The sequence below is a fragment of the Aphis gossypii genome, chromosome 3 (assembly GCF_020184175.1).
Source record: "Aphis gossypii isolate Hap1 chromosome 3, ASM2018417v2, whole genome shotgun sequence".
Lineage (NCBI taxonomy): Eukaryota > Metazoa > Arthropoda > Insecta > Hemiptera > Aphididae > Aphis > Aphis gossypii.
The window spans coordinates 25482701-25503578 of record NC_065532.1 but is presented as its reverse complement, the minus strand read 5'-3'; the positions used below and the strand labels follow the sequence as shown (position 1 = coordinate 25503578).

General features: G+C 27.7%; 2 protein-coding genes across 2 annotated transcripts in view; one reads left to right on the top strand and one right to left on the bottom strand.

Annotated features, from left to right (window-relative positions):
* The first annotated feature begins 1662 nt into the window (after positions 1-1662).
* LOC114131473 (60S acidic ribosomal protein P0) lies at positions 1663-4895 on the top strand. The gene is made up of 7 exons (XM_027996698.2): positions 1663-1814; positions 2238-2324; positions 2390-2565; positions 2980-3214; positions 3279-3464; positions 4493-4651; positions 4709-4895. Exons 2-7 carry the CDS (start codon positions 2271-2273, stop codon positions 4841-4843), a joined length of 945 nt encoding a protein of 314 aa, XP_027852499.1. The 5' UTR covers positions 1663-1814; positions 2238-2270; the 3' UTR covers positions 4844-4895.
* Positions 4896-9036: 4141 nt separating this feature from the next.
* LOC114131471 (protein inscuteable homolog) overlaps positions 9037-20878 on the bottom strand; it is a 35207-nt gene continuing 23365 nt past the window's right edge. Inside the window, exons 3-10 of the mRNA XM_027996696.2 lie at positions 15302-16148; positions 14855-15070; positions 14528-14792; positions 14207-14446; positions 13872-14043; positions 13416-13773; positions 12808-12931; positions 9037-10018 (exon numbers count right to left, since the gene is read on the bottom strand). Of these exons, the coding sequence (XP_027852497.2) occupies positions 9887-10018; positions 12808-12931; positions 13416-13773; positions 13872-14043; positions 14207-14446; positions 14528-14792; positions 14855-15070; positions 15302-16128 (2334 nt within the window). The 5' untranslated portion in view covers positions 16129-16148 and the 3' untranslated portion in view covers positions 9037-9886. The remainder of the gene's footprint in view (positions 10019-12807; positions 12932-13415; positions 13774-13871; positions 14044-14206; positions 14447-14527; positions 14793-14854; positions 15071-15301; positions 16149-20878) is intronic.

Sequence of the window (20878 nt, the reverse complement as noted above, 5' to 3'; positions counted from 1 at the left end):
AGAACCACCCAAGGTGTATTCAATAAACGCCTTGGAACCACCACGGTCTTATATTAATCATTATTCTAGGCAAGGTGGATATTATATATCCACCTTGGTTCTAGGGATTAATAGGGACCACTATGATATCCATGAACCGAGAAGATAAGCACCGATAAAACTGGGGGAAAAAATACTACTCGGTGTCTGTGATCAAGAAATTTTCTCATTAAAATGAAATTGTCTTCAACAAATAACAGTTCAAATTCCCGAATAGCTCACAGTGTAGTGCAGCAAATGAATGAAACTGTGGGCGTGGCTCTATCTATTATCCGATAGATATTATATTAGGTGATGAGTGATGACCACGAATTAAGATCTAATTGAGAACTACTTGAGATGACTGATGAGTTCCTAACACCACAGAATAGATAGAGCCACGCCCACAGTATAGACACATTTGCTGCACTACCTATTTTTTTTTTTTTTTTGTAACCCATGGGCCTCACCGAAGTGGCCTACTCGTGGCCTGTGGGCCAAGACTCACGAGCAACATGGTACTTGTCCCTGAACTATAAAATATAAAATACTATTATAATTATTATATAGGTAATATATTTACAATAATATTGTTTTATTTTTCTAGTTATAATAATATTTAATCAATATTAACTACAGCGTTTGAATGTAGTTTTATACAAATATATCATATGCATATGAATAGGTAAGTACCTATTTAAGTATGCTATTAGTGAGCCTACTGGGCCTCAAAGATTTTTTTACGAAATCTGTGGTTCTCGTAACTAAAAAGGTCGGGAACCACTGTACTAACGCGTAACCTGTATATAGGTAGGTATTTCAGTCTTCAATACATTATTTTAGTTCATGTTGGGATCAATAACTCTAGAAAATATATATAATTTTTAAACGAAGAATTATAAATATTTTGTTGTAATTCAAATATATTATAATTTTTGTATACCAGTATACCTGCTCTACACTCTACAACATATTATAAATTTCGATTTTAAGTTTTTAGAAACTGTGCTGTAGATTCAAGATTGTTAAAACATCAACTGTGAATTGACACTGAAAATAAATCAGTTAATAATATTATTAGATAGTACGTATCGAAAATATTTGTATTAATTAATTAAAATTCAAAATTGTTTTTATTATTATTATTAAGTCACAATTTAGCTATTATCAATAAATTGAAAATGTGTTATTTAAATGTCTAAAGTCATCGAAGTATTTATTAGAATTATTAATTTAATTTAAAAAAAAAAAATTGATTTTAAGAATTTATAGGAAAAAAAGTAACTGTTTTAATTATTGATAAAATAGATAAAATATTACACAATATATTTGTATAGTTGTGCATAATATAATATAATATTTATGATGAACGTGAAAAACCATTAATTATACATTTTGATATTTTACATGTAAATATATTTTATTATATGTTTGCGTGTATTATTTACATTATTTTTTCTAAAGCATCAACAATGTAATATGTATGATATTATTAATAGTTATTAAAATTCACATGTTAACTACCTGCAGAAATATAATTTTTCTTTGATTTGTTAGTTAATGTTTAAGAATTTAACAATACGCGCCTTAATATTTAACCATACTTTCCATATCGTAAAAAATATACTTATTATTCCATGAGATCTGTTTAGTTGTCAATCCCCTCCCCCAAACACTATCTTTCTTTTCATTACACGAGGCAGTGAGGCTCGATTGCGGTCTCATTTTCAGAACGTAACGTGACGTACGGAGCATTTAATCCGTAGTCAATTTTATTATTTACGCGTGTCGCTTTGGTAAGTATTAATTATATTTTGAATATTACTCTATACTACTCTAAACTATAACATCGACTTAATTCATTCAACTATCTTTGCTTACCAAGTCAATCTAGAGTTGATCAAATGTTCTGATTGCTCTCTTCTCGAGAATTTCGGTTGACGTTCATGCACATGGTTTGTGTATAAACAATTCGTTTTTGTTTCAAATTGATTTCCCGCAATGAAATATCTTTTAATTCTTTAAGGTATTCTTGAGATTACCATTGGGTTTTTTTTTAATGTGATCGAAAAAGAAAGTGGAAATGAATTAAGTCGTGTCGTAAGCATAACATAACCTTAAATATTTAGTGCATGCCTATACCTTTGAAAATAAGAAATATTTTTGCCGGTTATAATGTTAATTGAAAATTAACTACATTTTATTGTTTTGGTTTTTAGTTCTTAAACGTATTTACATCTCTACACCACAAGATGGGTAGAGAGGACAAAGCAACTTGGAAAGCTAACTACTTTGTGAAGTTGGTGGTATGTTGTACATTGAACTAAACAATAACTTGTTATTATTTTAAAATGAATCATTTGTTTTTTAGAATTTACTTGACGAGTTCCCAAAATGTTTCATTGTGGGAGCCGACAATGTGGGTTCAAAACAGATGCAGCAAATCCGTATCAGTCTTCGTGGAAACGCTGTCGTACTGATGGGCAAGAATACAATGATGAGGAAGGCGATAAAGGGTCATATCGACAGAAATCAATCTCTTGAAAAGTAATATTCTCAACTTTTAAATATTAAATTAATATTGTTTATGATGATAAAATATTAACTGAATAAGTGGAGTCTTAACGCGTCAAAGCCAGAAATGGCTGAACCCATTGATGCGGACAAAGCTTATTGAAATCTAATGCTTAAATGCAGTCTGAAACTTCTTTTTATACATTATTATATAAATTTGATTGTTAGGTTTTATTATAGTTATAGTAATTGTGATGAAATAATTTTGACTTAAAAAATCAATCGTTAACACGTCAAAGCCAGAAATGGCTGAACCCATTGATGTGGATTGATCTTTATTGATGTCAAATGCCTTTAGGCAGTCTGATTTACTATAACAATTTCTTAAAATTATTGTTTTCTTCATATTAATGTTTTATTAATTATTTATTTATGTTTTTATTTAAGGATCATGCCTCACATTAGAGGAAATGTTGGATTTGTTTTCACTCGTAGTGATTTGGTTGAGATCAGAGACAAGCTTTTGGAAAACAAAGTCCGTGCTCCAGCTCGTCCTGGTGCTATTGCACCTTGCCCTGTTGTTATTCCTGCCCAAAACACTGGTCTTGGACCGGAAAAAACTTCTTTCTTCCAGGCTCTGTCTATTCCAACTAAAATCTCTAAGGGAACAATTGAAATCATCGTAAGTAAAATAATACTCACAATATTTTCAATTCATTACACTTCAATATATTTTAAATGTTTAGAATGATGTGCATATTTTAAAAGAAGGTGACAAAGTTGGAGCTTCTGAAGCAACATTGTTGAACATGTTGAATATTTCTCCATTTTCATATGGTTTAGCTGTACAGATGGTATATGATTCTGGAACTATCTTTGAACCTGAAATCTTAGATATCAAGCCAGAAGATTTATTGAAAACTTTCTTAATAGTAAGTTTAAATTTTTATATTATGTGCAAATATTTAGTATTCACCAGCACTAAATTGAATTTTTCAAATTATGCATTTTATATTACCAAGAATTTAACATAGTAATATTATAATGGAAATTGTGCCACACTGAGCTTGGAAATAAGTCCATTCCTTTGAATGTTTAAATTGATAAGTGATAACCCATTATTTGTTTTGTTAAACTCAAATTTGATGATTTATTTTTGTGAGAGACAAGTGTAGTGCATCGCTATTTCATAGTTCAGATTGAAAATTTAATGATGATGATTCCTATTTTAATTAATTTTGTCTTCTTTTCCCGACAGAAGATACCATGTTGATGATTAAAATCTGAGTTAATTTTTTAGAAAGTGATATTTTTATTTACTATTATTTTTAGTAATATAAGTTTTTATTCTTGATTAATGAATTATAATTAGTTTAATCTAAACGTTGTAGTATACGTTGTTTAAATGATACAATGTAGCTCAATAATAATGTACAGCTATTAATTTGTATTTTATTTTATTTTTATGATAATTTTAAATATATAATCATTTGATTTAGTAATATAGTAGATACTTAACCGAATTTAGATACATTTTTTGAATACAAATTAATAATGATGATTTACCTTTTTTTTGTCTTCTTTTCCCGACAGAAGATGTGATGTTGATACTTTAAATCTGAGTTAATTTGTCTGAAATAATAAATTATTGGTAATATTTTAAATTATATTGTATTATATTTAGAATAAATTAAAGTTAGGGTAAAGTGATAGAAGTTTTTAATTAAAAATAATCATTGTTGATTTCTGTATTTGGATGGAGTGGTTTATTATAGAATTAATGTATTTAAGAGTGAACTAATGGTTTCACGGTATTATTTTATTCATTTCCATTTTTAGTCACAGTTGACACATTTTAATTTTATATCATTGTATTTTTAGTTATGCATTATTTAAGTATCAATCAATATTAAATTAAAATATAATACATGTATTTATAATTTTATTATATTATTAATAGGGAGTTTCTCAAGTAACAGCTGCATGTTTGGCAATCAGCTATCCAACAATTATATCTGCTCCTCATATGTTGATCAATGGTTTCAAGAACTTGGTTGCAGTTGCTGCTGAAACTGAAATTGAATTCAAAGAAGCTACAACTTTCAAGGAATATCTTAAGGTAATAAATTGAAATATGTTAGATGAAGACATATTAAACACTACATTTTGATTTCAGGATCCATCCAAGTTTGCTGTTGCCGTTGCAGCTCCTGTAGAAAGTGCAGCTCCAACTAACGAAGCCAAGAAAGAAGAAAAAGTAGAAAGTGAAGAAGAAGAAGACGATGATATGGGTTTCGGTCTATTTGACTAACTTGTTCATTTTATAACTTTCAACTGAAATAAAAACTATTTTAAAAAAAAAATTTATACTTCTATTATTTTATATTTCTTAAAAATCCTTTCTCATATATGTCATCAAAAGAGTGATTTTAATTTAAGTTATCATCTATTTTGTTTTTTAAAAGTTATATTTTTTATTTACATAGCTGCAGTCAGTTAAGTACAGTGCATAATTATTGTGTTATGGAGCCACAGGTATTTAGGATAGGTTACTCACATCATATCTCTAATTACTGAGTAAATAAATGATTAAAAAAATAGTTAATTTATTAGTAGTACAGTATAAATAGGTTTAAAACTTATCTAAATATTTTTAATGTCATACAAATCCTCACAAATGATAATTTTTAATTACTACAAAATAACTTAAATCGTTATTTTTTATCTATAGGAAAGAAAATTACAAAATAATATATTAATATACATTTCAGTATCAACTATTTAGCTATTTATGAGGAACTTAGTATTTAAAATTGTCAAGCATTAATTATTAAAATTGAACGTTTTATTAATTTGTAACTTATATTGTAGTTATTAGGTATATTATTTGAAATCTTGACGAGTTTTATCAAAATTTGCATTAAGTGCGTATAAAAAAAATCATGTTTTATGTCTAAACTTGTTAAATATTTTAAACACCCAGCTATAATATAATAACAAATTAAAAGTTACAACCTTATTGTATTCAAATTTTAAATGTACCTAGTCATCTTATTATCTTTTTCTTACCTCGGTTATTTTGAGAAAATGCTGTATGTATATTATATATATACATAATTACACAAGTTTATATGTACTACCTATAAACAGGCGTTTATTTTTATTTTAGGAGGTTAAAATTGAAAACAACAAAAAAACACACATTTAAAAATCAATACATTGATGATTGATCACAATTCACAGAGTTAAGAATCTAAAATATTTAAACTAATCAATTAAAAATAACCCGTATTTTTATTTTATATTTTAAATGTTATATCTTATTATTATAGGGCTCGGATTTTAAAGCATAATGAGCGACTAAAAAAGCAAAAGAAAAAACTATTTATTTTTTAAAAAAAAGCATGACTAAAAATTAACATGAACTAGTTATAAAAATGAATAAAACATTTAAACAAATGTATTTAAATTAAAAAAAAATTAACTACCTACATACCATGTATTTTCCTAGATTTTCAGTAGTGAAACTGACTATTATTGTCCGACAGAATATTTTTATACGTAGAAAACGAACTCTCTATATCAACTGAAGTTATACATACTTCATACTAGGGCACTAATACAGAAATATATTTAGTGCCTTATTCATACCAGAGGTTTCAAATTATTACAACACTAAATTTTAAATTTTGAAGTGGTCGATATCGATGTTAACGGCATACTGAGTACTGACCGTATACTGTATAGATACTGCAGTCTATAATATTATGTAATATAGACCGATAATCTATAGATATGTTTAAAACAATAATAATCCAATATAAACATTTAGTACGCATTCTGGGTTTTTACGTTTCTTATTAATTTAATTTTTTACTATTATTATAGTTACTATAGCTGAAAAACTGAAAAAAGAAAAAAATGTATTTACATAAAAATAGCCGAAAAAAGTAAAAATAAATCGGTTTATATGGTAGATATCAGAATGACGTGAATCGAATTTATGTAAAAAATTAGATTTTCATCTGAAATGTAGAAAAAGAAGCACATGATTTAAAATCCGAGCACTACAGTTATTATTAATATCGAACTATACATATACAATTTGAAAACGGTTTATTTAATTGGTAGTTGGTACCTATATAATTAATAATGAAATAAATACTTATGCGTTTAAGCCGTTAAAGGGTTATTATATAATATACTATATATATTACTTAGTTATTATTATTTTTTTCTTATAAAATAAATATTTTTAAATGATTGTTGTGAATTAGTTTGACCTTATGTCACCTACACATTCTAAGCAAAACGATTAAAACTGTTCTTATTTTGCTTAGAATGTATAAGCGATCCTATAGTTACACAGATTGATCTAATAGGCGTCAGCATTCGAGGTTTTGAAGTTGCACCAATTGTGGCTGATTTTGGAGTTGTGAGAGTGTATTGGCTTTACGATCTGGGACACTTAGCTTACGATTATTACTTATTAGAACTTTCTACCGTAAATATTGTACGTAACATACTATTTTTTCCATTTCTCAGTACATTAACCTGAAATAAATATATATTATAAAATGAAATATCTGTAGAGATATTGTTAAGAATTATTTCTTTATAAATACATACTTGATCTTCAAAAACTGTGTCTATATTTTCATAAAAAAATCCGTCAGACAAATATTCAATATCACCAGCAAAATGCTTAATTGTGAATGTGCTTCCAGGTTTAAAATTAATATTATTAAACATATTATAACAATAAGTTAAAAAAAAAACAAATTTTATAGTATATTATTTACAAACCAAATGTAAGTTTTGAAAACCTATCCCATTTAATACATTTGGTACCTTTATAGTTAGGTTTTGTGTCCAAGATGTATCTGATTCTTGAGGTATCTTAAATATTAATTCACATTTTAGCAATAAAATTTAATGATACATAATAAATTAATAAATAGCTTACTCGACATTCTTCATCAGGAAGATCAAGTATACTGTATACCTAACTTAGATTTAATAAGATCAATGCAAGGTTGGTTATCATAAAAGCCAATGAACTTCCCCATTCAATTCTCTCTTTTTCGTATTCTTCTTGTTCAAATTTGAATACGTGCTATAGACACATGGTTTATTTATAAAAACAACCAAAAAGAATAGGTATTATTTTTCTATTGAAAGTGTATACTCTAACATTTTTTTATATTTTTATTACTTATTATATTTACATATAATTAGTTGTAATATGATAAAAAATATATATTTAATCTTTAAAAAAAGACTGGTTTATAAGTTTAAGTATGTTATGAATTTTTCTTTTGTTTTTTTTTTTCTATAAATATATAAGACATTTGTTAAATTTAATATTTTTTAATTTTTTTTTTTTTTGATTACTACATAACAACTTTTTAAAAAATGTTTATATCTGTCCTAAGTTGTAATTGGTATTGGAAATATGATTTTTAAGCATTCTTAGTAGACTGATCCAAGTTGTAGCACCCTGCATACAATTTGAGACAAAAATAAAAAATGTAAAAAATATACTTAGATAGCACTAAAAAATTTAAAACCATAAAGTTGTCAAAGAAAATCTAAGTGTAAAATCTTGACACCAATTTCAAAATTGCAGTTATCTTGGTTTAGAAGTTATGTAATCTTAAAGTTCAAAACTGTTCCAAGTTGTAGCATTTGACGGTACGTTTTCTATAGCATGTACATTATGGATACAGAATAATGAATATAATAATATAGTATCTATATATTCATTAGGTATTAATGGTATTATAATGATATCGTAAGAGTATGATCGTGGTAATTGGTAAGGAAGTGAGAATACAGTTGATTACAAAAAGTTAAGTATGTAAAAATTAGGTATACCTAATAATATATATTCAATTGTTCAATGTTACAAGATCATTTAGAAAGCTTAATTATGTAGATGAGTATTGAAAAATAAATGTTAACTAAAATTAACATTAATTTTATTATTAATAAGGTTGCTGCTTATAAAGTGATTTATTGAAAAAAAAACCAAAGTATTAATTATGACCTACACTTGTTTTATAAATGCATTTCGAGCGAAGCAGGCAACTAACTTTTGGCCTCTTAAATTTAATTTCCGGTAACATAAAAAAAGCCCTATCCACCCCTGCTATTAATCAAACATTTAAATGATATCATATTTTAATAAGCATTTTTCTATATGCCTTTCGTACCCTCTATTTTGACGACACTACTCGTACAACCTGTGGCACTGTAATTTGTTTGGATAAAACTGCTTATTTGTTCCCCTGTTCGTATACCTTTCGAATGTACCTACGATTCTTCATGCACATTTGATAATTATTAATTTTAGGCGTAGAGCTAAAGTGCACTAAAATATTTTAAATGATATAGCCGGCGTTGGCGTTGGTCGTATTCAGATGATTCGGTTTGTGATAGGATGACAGGTTTTCTCAAAATTAATTTTCAGTAGGTCTTAGGTTATAAAAAAAAGTAAATAAATAATTACAGGTAACATTAATATATAATAAATATGCATTCATATAACATACATAATATACTATATGTTTATTTTGCAATTCGTCATATACTGATATACCTATTATAAATATATATATATATTTTTAATAAATCTATTATAGAACACAAAAATAATCATTAACAATGGTATAATAGAGTGAGAATAACCCTTGGGTGCATTCCATTAGGGTTTTTTTTTACAAACGATAAGTACTTATACTTAAATAGGTATGTTCTATAATATTATAATATAAATAAATATTTAATATGAATATAAAAAAAAAAAAATGACGATTACGCCGTATTTGTTATCCAAATGCAATTTAATTAACTTATAATTAAGTTTACATTATAATAAAAACACAAGCATACCATAATAAAAAAAATAAAATACATAATAATATTATATTGTACTAGTTAAAGAACTATATGGACATAATTAAAAATATATTATGCTATAGTACCTTCCAAATATTATTATCATCTACGTTGGCACTTGTCATGATTCGGACTAGATAGAGTACTATAGGTACACAGGTACCTATATATCATAATGATTTAATATCCACCATATTCAAATGGTTTGTATTCTATTATTACGAAAATTACGTTGAACAAATTTTCATTCACATTCGGTAGAGAGTACCTACCCTATAGAGGATTAATGTACCTACAAGCACATTATAGAGTAGCACATTATACACATTGCATTATAGCAATAGCCTATACGTAGGTATAATTGTATAAATAAATTAAGTAGGTACATATTTTTACGCCTAGTATAATAGTATGATACGAGAAAATTTGATTTTTTCGTCAAAAATTAAAAAATCTAAACGTAACTCTCTTGTTTTGATGAATACAAAAGGAATGAATCCAACAGTCTCGGTTCAATCAGTTCGGCGGCGTCGTATTGGTTCATTATTTCTTTGCCACAATTTGCTGCGATTTTCCGTAGCGAGGCCTAAACAAACAAACAAACAAAAAAAAAAATTGTTAAAATAATGCAATTCAACACAGTAACACACACGTTAGCAATCGTCATCAAAAACAGATATCATTATTCATTATTTTGTTTTCTTATGTTAAATCGGGATATTATTCTCAGTGACTACCACTTAATAAATTGTATACTATTTATAATATATTGGACATTTCGGAATAAATGCAATTCAGCGACTTTTCACCTTTTGTTTTAAGCCGTGTGTTTTAGCAGGGTATATCATAATTGTCCATTTGGTGATTACAAAACAATTAAAACTAAATTTATAGAATAAAACCTATATTATATTCGTATAATATAAAACATAATATTTTATATTATACGAGTATACTTTCTGATTTTTGAAGCTAAGAACAACAGCCTGATCAAAAATTTAGAATACTGAACAGTAAATAAATTTAACTTAAGTGTTAGAATGTAATATATTATTTAATATTAGGGTTTTCGTAAATTACGTGTATAGGAAATAAAATAATAAACAAATGCATCACTATAGTATATTTTGAAGAAAAAATTTTCTAAACATTTATTTTTTTTCCAATTTATTGCGGCAATAGTTTTTAAAATGTACATTTTTGAAGACTTATTGATTCTTATACATTTTAAAATTTAGGTAAATGGGTTGTATATTACTTGTGTGGATGAACTGTTTGTACGGTAAAAATATATTAGTAAAAACTGATCGCGGGCACTTTGTAGTTTGTACGGTATCAATAAACCGGGATATATATTTTACAAGATGAAATAAAATTATTCAAAACTTAAGAACGCGAATCATGATTGCAATTAGTATGAGACATGTGTTTGGTGACAGTAGAATATAACTTATACACTCTAAAATTAATAAAATATTTAAATAATTAAATAGTTAATATGTAGGTATATTTAACTTTTATTAGTTTTATTCAATAACTATTTTCATTAATATCTTATTTTGATTCAACATATTATATTAGTGGAAAGTATGGTACACTTAGATTCTCTCTTCAAATTTGGAATTTCAGTAACCAAACGATTCATAATTTACATAGGAGTATAGGACAAATAATTTTAGCGAATGATGGAACAGTTCATTCAATAAATTAGTGGGATCATCTAATCCAAGTTTCTGAAGTGTTATGAGATATTTGAAATTCAACAAATGTGCTAGTCATTTAAACAAAAATATAAGAAAAAAAACCGAAAAAAAAATAACAATTCACAAAGCCTGTATATGAAAATAAAATATTATCAAATACAAAATTACTTGAAATAATTTACTATTCTTTAATTTTTTTAAATTTATATATATATATATATTATGACTTATAATAATTGACAGTGAATGTTTTAAAAATTTACGAAGACTGCGTACATAGTATGAAGTTCTTATCATAACTATTATTATTATCGTTTAAATTTTTTAACTTCCTGTGTTTTGTAATAACAAATTATTTTATATGTATACAATTTTTTCTACCTGAAATAATACAAACTGTCGGCGGCTTTAATTTTTTCTAGGTGACGTCCGTTCAAAGTGTTTTACAAGTTACAACCACTTGTGTGGTACACTGAAATAGTGACGTGAGCAGGAATTTTATGTGGGGGGGATGTCATGAATAAAAATTTATTATTTCACATTATTTTGATGAACTAGGTATTCAAAATCCAGTCATATTTGAAGATTAAAAATAAAAAGCTCACGGGGAGGATATATTCACCATCTTTCTCGCGCTGCTCACTCCACAGCACTGAAGGGTTATGCATATATAGACGGGACGAATAAAAGGTCGTCGTTTTCACATATTTTTATACATTAATTCCACAGATTTTTCTCAAAATTAAATCACTGAATACCGCCTACACTGATATATTGTATCAATATTCAATAATACACACATTTATCTAAAATCACACGTCATAGTTTAGAACCGCACACCAATTAATCGTATAATTATAAACAAAATCACATAGTCATCAGCAATTAAATTAATTTAATAGAACATTTGAAAATACTAAGATATGTAATTTTCTAATCTAAGTATTATATACTATACATTATTTATTTTATATTAAATGATTTTTAAATACAATTATTTTTAATTAGCTAATATTCAAATTATAGAATCTCTTATACTGAATTATTTTTACAACAATTTGTTTAACAATAATAAATGTTTAGTTTTTAACTGCGAATCATGCACGAATCATCAATTGTACTCCTTATATTTTAGCGCTTGTATTAAAATTTCTTACCTTCAAATATGAAAATATTATTGTTCAATCTAATTCCATCAACATAAACAATCTACACACTAAAATGCTTCAAAATCAAAAACTTATTTATTAATCAATTGATTACTGGTTAAAGTGACTAATTATATAACATTATAATCACAAAAAATCGGAGTGTATATTTGTTTACTATAATATAATTGTACTAACTAATAAGTTTTCTATAGGTATTGTAAAATATTTTGAGCGCAATTGGTCTATTGGCCCTAAAATGTATAAAGCGTAATTGATACCTATATAAAAACATTTTAAACACAATTATTTGTAAACTCCTTGTGAATCAAATACGTGTGGTTTTGAATTCTATTTGAATTTTCTTTTTTAACAATAGAAAAAATGTGTATAGTATTGAATGTTGTAAAATGAATGATTTTGAATGGTAGGTAAGTGTATGGTTTTGAACGACGCCCTTAGAATATTGGGGCCTCTAGGCAGTCACCGATATATAAATATCAAACTTAAATATAGGTACTTACTAAGCACGCCACTAGAACACCGTCACTGTGATTTCGTTCTCGTTCGTCTTTGCACAACCTTATCAAACGGTTAACGCCTTCAAGTTCCACGAATTGTTTCGACACTTCTACATCGCTGCACAGTCTACGATCATAAAATAATATAATTACCAAACTGATGAATAACCTAATGTTATTGGTGTAATATATTAAATATATGCAGGTATATTAATAATTAACATTATTATTATTATATGTAAGTAATAAGTATAGAGCTTAAATATGCACGTGGAGTTGCTAACTCACGATGTTTTACAGGAAGCAATTAATGCTACCTATAGTGAACCTCATATAACCTGCATAAATTGGTATAATAATTTTACATATTATATAATTATAATAATATGCACTTGAGTGTTTTTCTGCTATTTTTACAAATTAAATCTGATCGTATATTCGTATTTAATTTAGGTATGTAGTTTTATCGGGAAAAATTATAAAAAGAGAAATGTTCTTAATATGTATTTATATATAAATATTTGAATGTCCTAAGTAAAATCAGAAAAGTTTTGCATATATACCAATATATAACAATATTCTGGTTTTGTAGTCGTATAAAAATATAATACCTGGACAAGGCAATGGCAGTCTTGTGCTGTAGCCTTTCAGCTGCCAATATTTCAGGAACACGTTGTAATGGGGAGTGCCGAACTTGCAAGAAACACAACAAAGCGATCACCGCGTGGTTGGCCGCCATGTGTGGTCTGGCTTCAGGAACTGCTGCCATGTTAGCCAAAAGCGTAGCTGTTTGCTCCTGCAAAAACACCGACGACTTGGTGCCGTTTTTCCGGACCGCTTCTATCAGTGAGCCTGCTGTTCCCATGTTCAATATGGTCCATATCGCGTTAGGTTCCATAAACGTGATGTTGGCCAGCGCAGCGGACGATAGCAACAACGTTTCCGATGACTGCGTTGTCTCTACAAGGTCTAGGGTCGGAGGTTTAAGAAAAAAAATCGGTTAAAACACATATTATATTTATATGGGTAACATAACATAAAATAATTATAAGTAGTTGATGACATACACGTCAACGAGGATATAATAGTGTTCAGGTATTCGTTGAGCCCGTTGACGACGTGGTTGTCTTCGATCCAAGGAGCGGTGATTTGAGCCAACACGGACACAGCGTCGGTAAGTTCTTTTTCCGAGCGGTTTTTACTACCCAATATGTCCGATAATATCTCTACGCCTCCGGCCTAAAAATTAAACACGTCAAGTAAACATAATTATATTAAATTATATAGATTATATTTAATAAATTATATTATTAGGTTATGTTGTGTTATCGTTATTTCTGATTTCATTTTACGTTTATTTTTATTATTTAGTAATAATAAATTCATTATTTTAGTTAGTTACCTTTTCGAATTGTCTGATGCTGTCCGAAGAGCAACACACCATGGCCAGTGTACGCAGAGCAGCTGATCTGACGGTACTAGATACGGCTTCTATACAAACAGTTAATAACGATCGGACACCATTGCACTTCGTTACCAAACTACCGAGATGAACACTTTCCAATCCTAGACTATTGATACTGGACATGGTTTTAACGAGCTCAACATCAGTGCTTGGTTCTTCCAATATGTTCACCAATGACTACAAGTTTAAACAAATTGTATAAATTATAGTTCGATGAAAATGTTCCAAATTCGAAATGTATCAATTATCAATATTTACTTGTATTTTCTTCATTAATAAAGCGTCAATTAATTCGCTAAATATTTGTCCTAATGCTGAAACATCGTTTAAAATAATCTTTCTGTTGCCTAAACGTCGATTAGCATGAATTCTTAGTTTTTCGGAAACATCGACTAAGTCCATACACAACCCTTGGCCGTGCTCAGGTAGTTCACTCTCGTGATCACAAACAAAGTCCAACAACAAACCAGTTAACGTTTGGACAGACGGTCCAAAATTATCAATTGGACATTTGTTCAAAACACTAAGAAAAAAAGTTAAATAAATTACCATGTGATATATAAACAAACTAATAAGAACATTTACTTGTACACTTGAATAAATTCATCAGATATGACTTTTGTACGTTGATAAAGGTCCCGCACAACTTCGGAATCGGTGCAAACCATTGTAGAAAAACGACAAGCATCTTCTGAAGTTGCTATTGATTTTGATTGTAGAGTGGTCATACATTCAGGTTCACATCTAAACCTTAGTTCGTTTAACCACTGACCAACGGGCACTTCATTTTCACGGTCAATTCTAGAAAAAATCATAAAGTATGGTATATTTTATAAATATTCACAGTAATTATAAAGTTGGTTCCCTTAATTTAGATTCAAATAAATATCTATTTTTTGTCATTTAATGAAAAAAAACACATTATACCTATGTAATGTGCTTGAGCGTATTATTTAATAATAGGTACTTAGGTACTATATATTATTATATAATGTATAATATTAATATTAGTATATTGCATTAAAAATTTACCTGTTAAAGCTATCTTTTAGATGTTTTGGTTTTCTTAGTTGTAAATCTTTTCTATAATGTAATCTAGGCGTACAACATCTGTTTTTAGTCGATTTCGGTGTGGACGTATGCTCAGGTGTACCCGGTCTGTCGGACTCACACAGACTCACTATGTCCTCATTGTTAAAACAATCGACAAACGGTGTAGGTGGATCGATTATTAACTCATTATTTTTGACGCAGTCCTGCTTTATGTTTTCTACAACGGTAACGTTTTCTGACTGATCAAAATGGCCATCAAAACTTTTCACTGAGCTTGGAGTCGACAGTAGTATTGCGTTAGTTTTTGGTATTTCATCAACAATAAAACATGTTCGGTTTGGTGTGCGTGGTTCTTCCTCGTATCTTTTTGTAGTTAGTCTAAACGGCGACGTTTCATCGGCAGTAACGTATTCAAACGAACGGAACTTTCTAGATAATTCGCACGCTGGTAGAAAACAATTACAGTGATCGGGTGATTGTGGTTGAGGTTCGCAAGGCGAAGAGAGCCTAGGAACTGAGGCTTCAGATAACACTCCGTCTGGCAATTGTTCAGTAAACGCATTTGTTTTTTCATGTTGCTTGTTTTCTTTTGGTAAAGTTTTAGACGATCCTAAGGGACTACTTTCGGAGTCCGAAAAACCGGAGTCCTGCGATTTATGACTACCATTACTGGGGCTACCAGATGACACACGTCTGCTCTCCGGCGATGAGGATGGTTGTCGGCGCCACGAATGATGGATATCTTCATCATCATCGTCCAAGTTGGGGAACCATACCTTGCTACGAGTTCGTTGGAAGTCAGTCATATTTATTTTGTTTATTGGACCTGAAACAAAATATTGACCTTATTATCTTAGAGAAGAGAATATATTTTTATCAAAAGTGATGTATTAGAAATTAGAATATACTATAATTATTATTGAAGAGCCAGAAGCGGCAGTAGTAGTGTAACTACTACAGGTATGCATCACTGCAGTATTTTGTGTAAATTTCAATTTAAATATGTAGTACATTAATTTTTGTTTGATTAAAAACCATATGTAGAATAAGTTTTTATTTTTTTAATTTATATTAAAATTTTAAACATGTTTGTGGTACGTATATTTAGCATACTGAGGTTAAATTCGTCAATTTAAAAATACATTATGACATTATATAACAGATGTACCTATGGAAAGTATTTACAATTCTATAAATAATATAATATCTTGATATAAATTACATTTTATGCGGAAGTTAACTTTTAAGGATATACCACCTTTTTTTAATAGAAGTAATATGACGTAGATAATTACAATAAATTATTGTCTATTATTATTTTCAAATAATGTTTTGAATACTTGAGTTTAAATTTTAATCGATACCTAATAAACATTAAATATAATTTCGTATGGTATAAAAAACAAATGGCTAGATATAATTTAAAAAAACTTCAAAGTGCACTTAGAAGTCTAGTAGTCTAGTTTAAAATGTTTAAATTGATTTTGTCTAGTGATTCGTTGAAAACTAAAATAATATTTCTGACGGCTGGTGGATATTTTTAAACGTAGGTACTTTAAAGGTTTCTATGACCTGCAATGTGTGACTTATATAGAGCGCGGATTTCTATGCAATTGCATATATTTTTACTTTATAGTTTTTTAGATTTTTGTCAGTTATCTTGACAAATCATAACAATTTGAATCTAATGGTGAATTTTTTTTTTTGCATATTTCTGTATATTTTTACAAAATTTGAAATATATTGCATATTAAAACTAAAATTGTTTAAATACACAGTTTATTTAAGTAATTAATTATTGTAAGTTGATTAATTTGTGAATTTTATATAAATAAAAAAAAATTTTCTTGCATATTAAATAATGGAATACTTCGATACTTTTAGTGCATATACAAATCATTGCTCTAGACATATTATATAGTTACTATATAATATTTATCACTATATTAATTATTGTTAATATTATTACCTATTAATACCAAGTATAAACACTTATATATTTTATAAATTACAATAAACATTAAAATATATTATATTATTTCTATAAAATATTGAAAAGTTTCTATTAAACACATCAATGTAATAAATATTAAACATAATTATATTACCTTAAAATTATCTTACACGAAATGTTAATAGTATTCATACAATTTATACGCCTATGAAAAATATGAGTATTCAGCATTTTCTTAACTACGATCTATACCTGGCTGGTTGGTTCTAGTTATTTATAAAACGGTATATAGTACAAGTGACTGTGGAGTGAGTGTGTAGAATATATAGAAACCGGTAGCTATCAAAGTTCGTTTTTTTAGGCTCTCCTACAGACATAGTAATAATAATTGAACGGGTGTAGAGTAGGTATTAAGTTCTTTTTATTGTTCCAAAGACATTTTATGCGAGCGTGACTGATAGCGTTATAGAACGTCGAACAATAAACCATATAGATTAGTCCTATATAGCCGTGACCGAATAACAATCGTTTCCTTACTTACAACAAGGGTGATATGAAGATCGAGTTCACTTGGATATTATACTTTTCGAAACAGGTCACGGTTAAAAATATACACCCAGGTATACAGCTATAATCTTCTGAGCGTATGGTTAGGTACTACTCCTTAAGAATGTACATTGTACATACCTACCAAGTACCAGTTGATTATGGACATATCTGGTTGATCAAATTCTTTTATTGGGGTACATCATTCTTTTTGAAGACACATTTACAATACGAAAACAAGATAATTATAAAATATATAAAATAAATCCTTACATGAAACTAATTACCGGTTTTCATTCTTATCAAAGGGTGTATGCTATATTCTTTATCTGGATTACGAGTAGCTACCTAGCAGACTAACAGAGCACCTATACATTATAACCATATACGAGAAAAAACAACGGAGTAAACAAAACCAATTTAAACCAATACATTAGACCCAGTCGAGTTAATAACTAATACAAGAATCAAATATGTAAGAAAATGAACATTATAAACAGTATCAGAAACTTCAAACAAAGGGTCATTATGATTTATGAAGCCAATGACCATTCTGTTATATTATATATATTATTTAAGTCACTGTACGGTGATAACCATCAACCTTCCGAGTGGTCGCGATCTCCCATTGAGAAGTACATTTCGTTATCGATATCGAATCTAAGATTGTAAACGAATAAATAGGAGAAGACGTGTAGATACATGTAAGAGTAGTTATAAGTCAATAACTTTTAAAGTTATAATCATATGAATATAGTATGATTATTTTATGTGTCATGAAAATCAATTTTACGACTATTCTATTAGTTAGTAATTATTATAATTCGTAATAGTTCTATTTTGTACGAATTTTTAGATATACAGCCATAAAGGTATTCGATACACAGTCAGTTTAGGTAGCTTACTATGTTTTTAGTAAATACCAAGAAATCGGGCGCGGCCCGTTCACCCGAAATCAACCTTCCCTGTTTCCCTCTAATACCCGTTCGAACAGTCATTTTAGTCGTTTCAAAAGTAAGAAGGCAATCATTTTTAAATAATAAAATATATTATTATTTTTACTCATTTTTTCTTTTTTGGTAAAAAGTCATCACAAATTACGAATTAAATATATTTTTTAAATGTCTACATAATATTATGCTTTTTTTTGCGGATCTAAAACTCAAAAATAATAATGATAGTTTATTAGAGAGCTCCCTATATTGAATTCTTTACGTCCACATATAGATTTAAACATTGAGACTAACCATCAGATCATCTAAAATGAATTATTATTTTTTAAATGTATCAAAAAATAAATTATTAAATTTAAATAAAATATTTACCATAATATGTTCAAGTTCATTGAACGTATTTATACATTAAACGAAGTGAATATTATGTATAAAAAGAATAATAAAACATTTTTTTTCTGCTGCTTATAGTTTTTTGTATTTTTACGTACCTATATTATAACAATGTATAATATGTAATACGTACAATGCATTATGTAATTTATAAAAAAATAAACTGCAGTTAAAGCGATTTGAATAAAGATTATTATACTTCCAAGTATTAAAGAAATACCTCTATAATTTTTAATTGTGTATAATATTTTTATATAAAATATAAAATAATATAAAGTCATATGAAATATTTTATATAATAAATTAAATTAATATTGTATAATGTATTATTTATAAAATCTTATTCATGTTTTTGAATCACAATATATTCATAATTTCAAATAGCAATTGTTTTTTGACTAATGCATAGATAATAGATTATAAAATGATTACTAAAAAAAAAAAGAAAATATTTGGAATAGTTGTTTTTTGTAAAATAATTTAACAAAAATCATTATTATTTTAGTTATGTAGCGACAGATGATAACTGTATTGGTATATTGTGTACCTATGTATAATTTTAGTTTTACAAATACGACACATATTATTACATACATAAAAAATATAAAATAAAATAAATGTATACTATAAAATTTAGTTATATTTTAATATACATTGCAGTGCATGTCGATAAATCATTTTATCGTTATTCGTACATGTAATTGTGTAATATCAATATATAGACCACGCCTTTGTATGTAGGTATGTAATATTAAAGATGATATACACGGCCGACAGCCCCCAGATAAATGATGTGTATAGATACTCTCGTGTTCTACTGGCCAAGGATATTTTCTAATTATTTTAAAGCTATGATATACAATTTAAGGTGCAAAACAAAAGAATCCAATTTGTGTGATGTTGTATTAAGATCTAAACAGTTTTTAATATTGTCCAAATTCCTCGAGGCATTATTTTACATGAAGTTCTAATTTTCTTCTTCTATTGTAAAACTAATATAATACCTACCTACCTACCAATACTGAACGTTATAGGTATTGTATACACGTCTCGACGAAACACGTGACGATGACAATATGGCGATGGAAAGTATGTAAAAATATAACATAGTATTCAAGATCTTTTCTGGATGCCGGTAAGTATATTCAATAGTTTCATTAATTTCTTTAGATGCACCTATATATACATCGTATACGTTATAGATTTTTTATAACTCCATCATAGAGTACAAGAATTTTTAATGAAAAACAGTTATAAATATTAAATATGTTATATAGACACAAAGAGTATGGTGGTAACTCTTTATAGAAATATTTCCTCAAAATTATTACAATCTTAAATTTTAATTAGGTATTTTCCAAACTTTATAAAATATTTGTATGGATTCCTGCTTTTACCTTATATTATTAACATTAGACACATTCACGCACAGATGTTTCAATATTAAATTTAAGTAACATAAGTTATATCTATACCTATTTCTTAAGATATCTGTATTTTGTATGCAATTTGTTATAAATAACTGATTAATCATCTATTTATATGATACTGCAGGAGTGTTTAGGAATGTAAAAAATATTAGATCTGGGACTTGGGATCTATACACATACCAAACTCCACAGTCCAGATCATGAGGAAGTAATAAATGGCACATTGGCATATGCCAAATATTTGAAAATTAAAACATACTATAAAAATTTTAAAAATGTA

What these genes read in the sequence shown, in the direction of transcription:
- LOC114131473 (XM_027996698.2), top strand. Translation starts at nt 2,271, where the DNA reads ATGGGTAGAGAGGACAAAGCAACTTGGAAAGCTAACTACTTTGTGAAG. An exon ending in AGGGAACAATTGAAATCATC is followed by an intron (nt 3,215 to 3,278) that starts GTAAGTAAAATA and finishes TTAAATGTTTAG; the next exon opens with AATGATGTGCATATTTTAAA. An exon ending in TATTGAAAACTTTCTTAATA is followed by an intron (nt 3,465 to 4,492) that starts GTAAGTTTAAAT and finishes TATTATTAATAG; the next exon opens with GGAGTTTCTCAAGTAACAGC.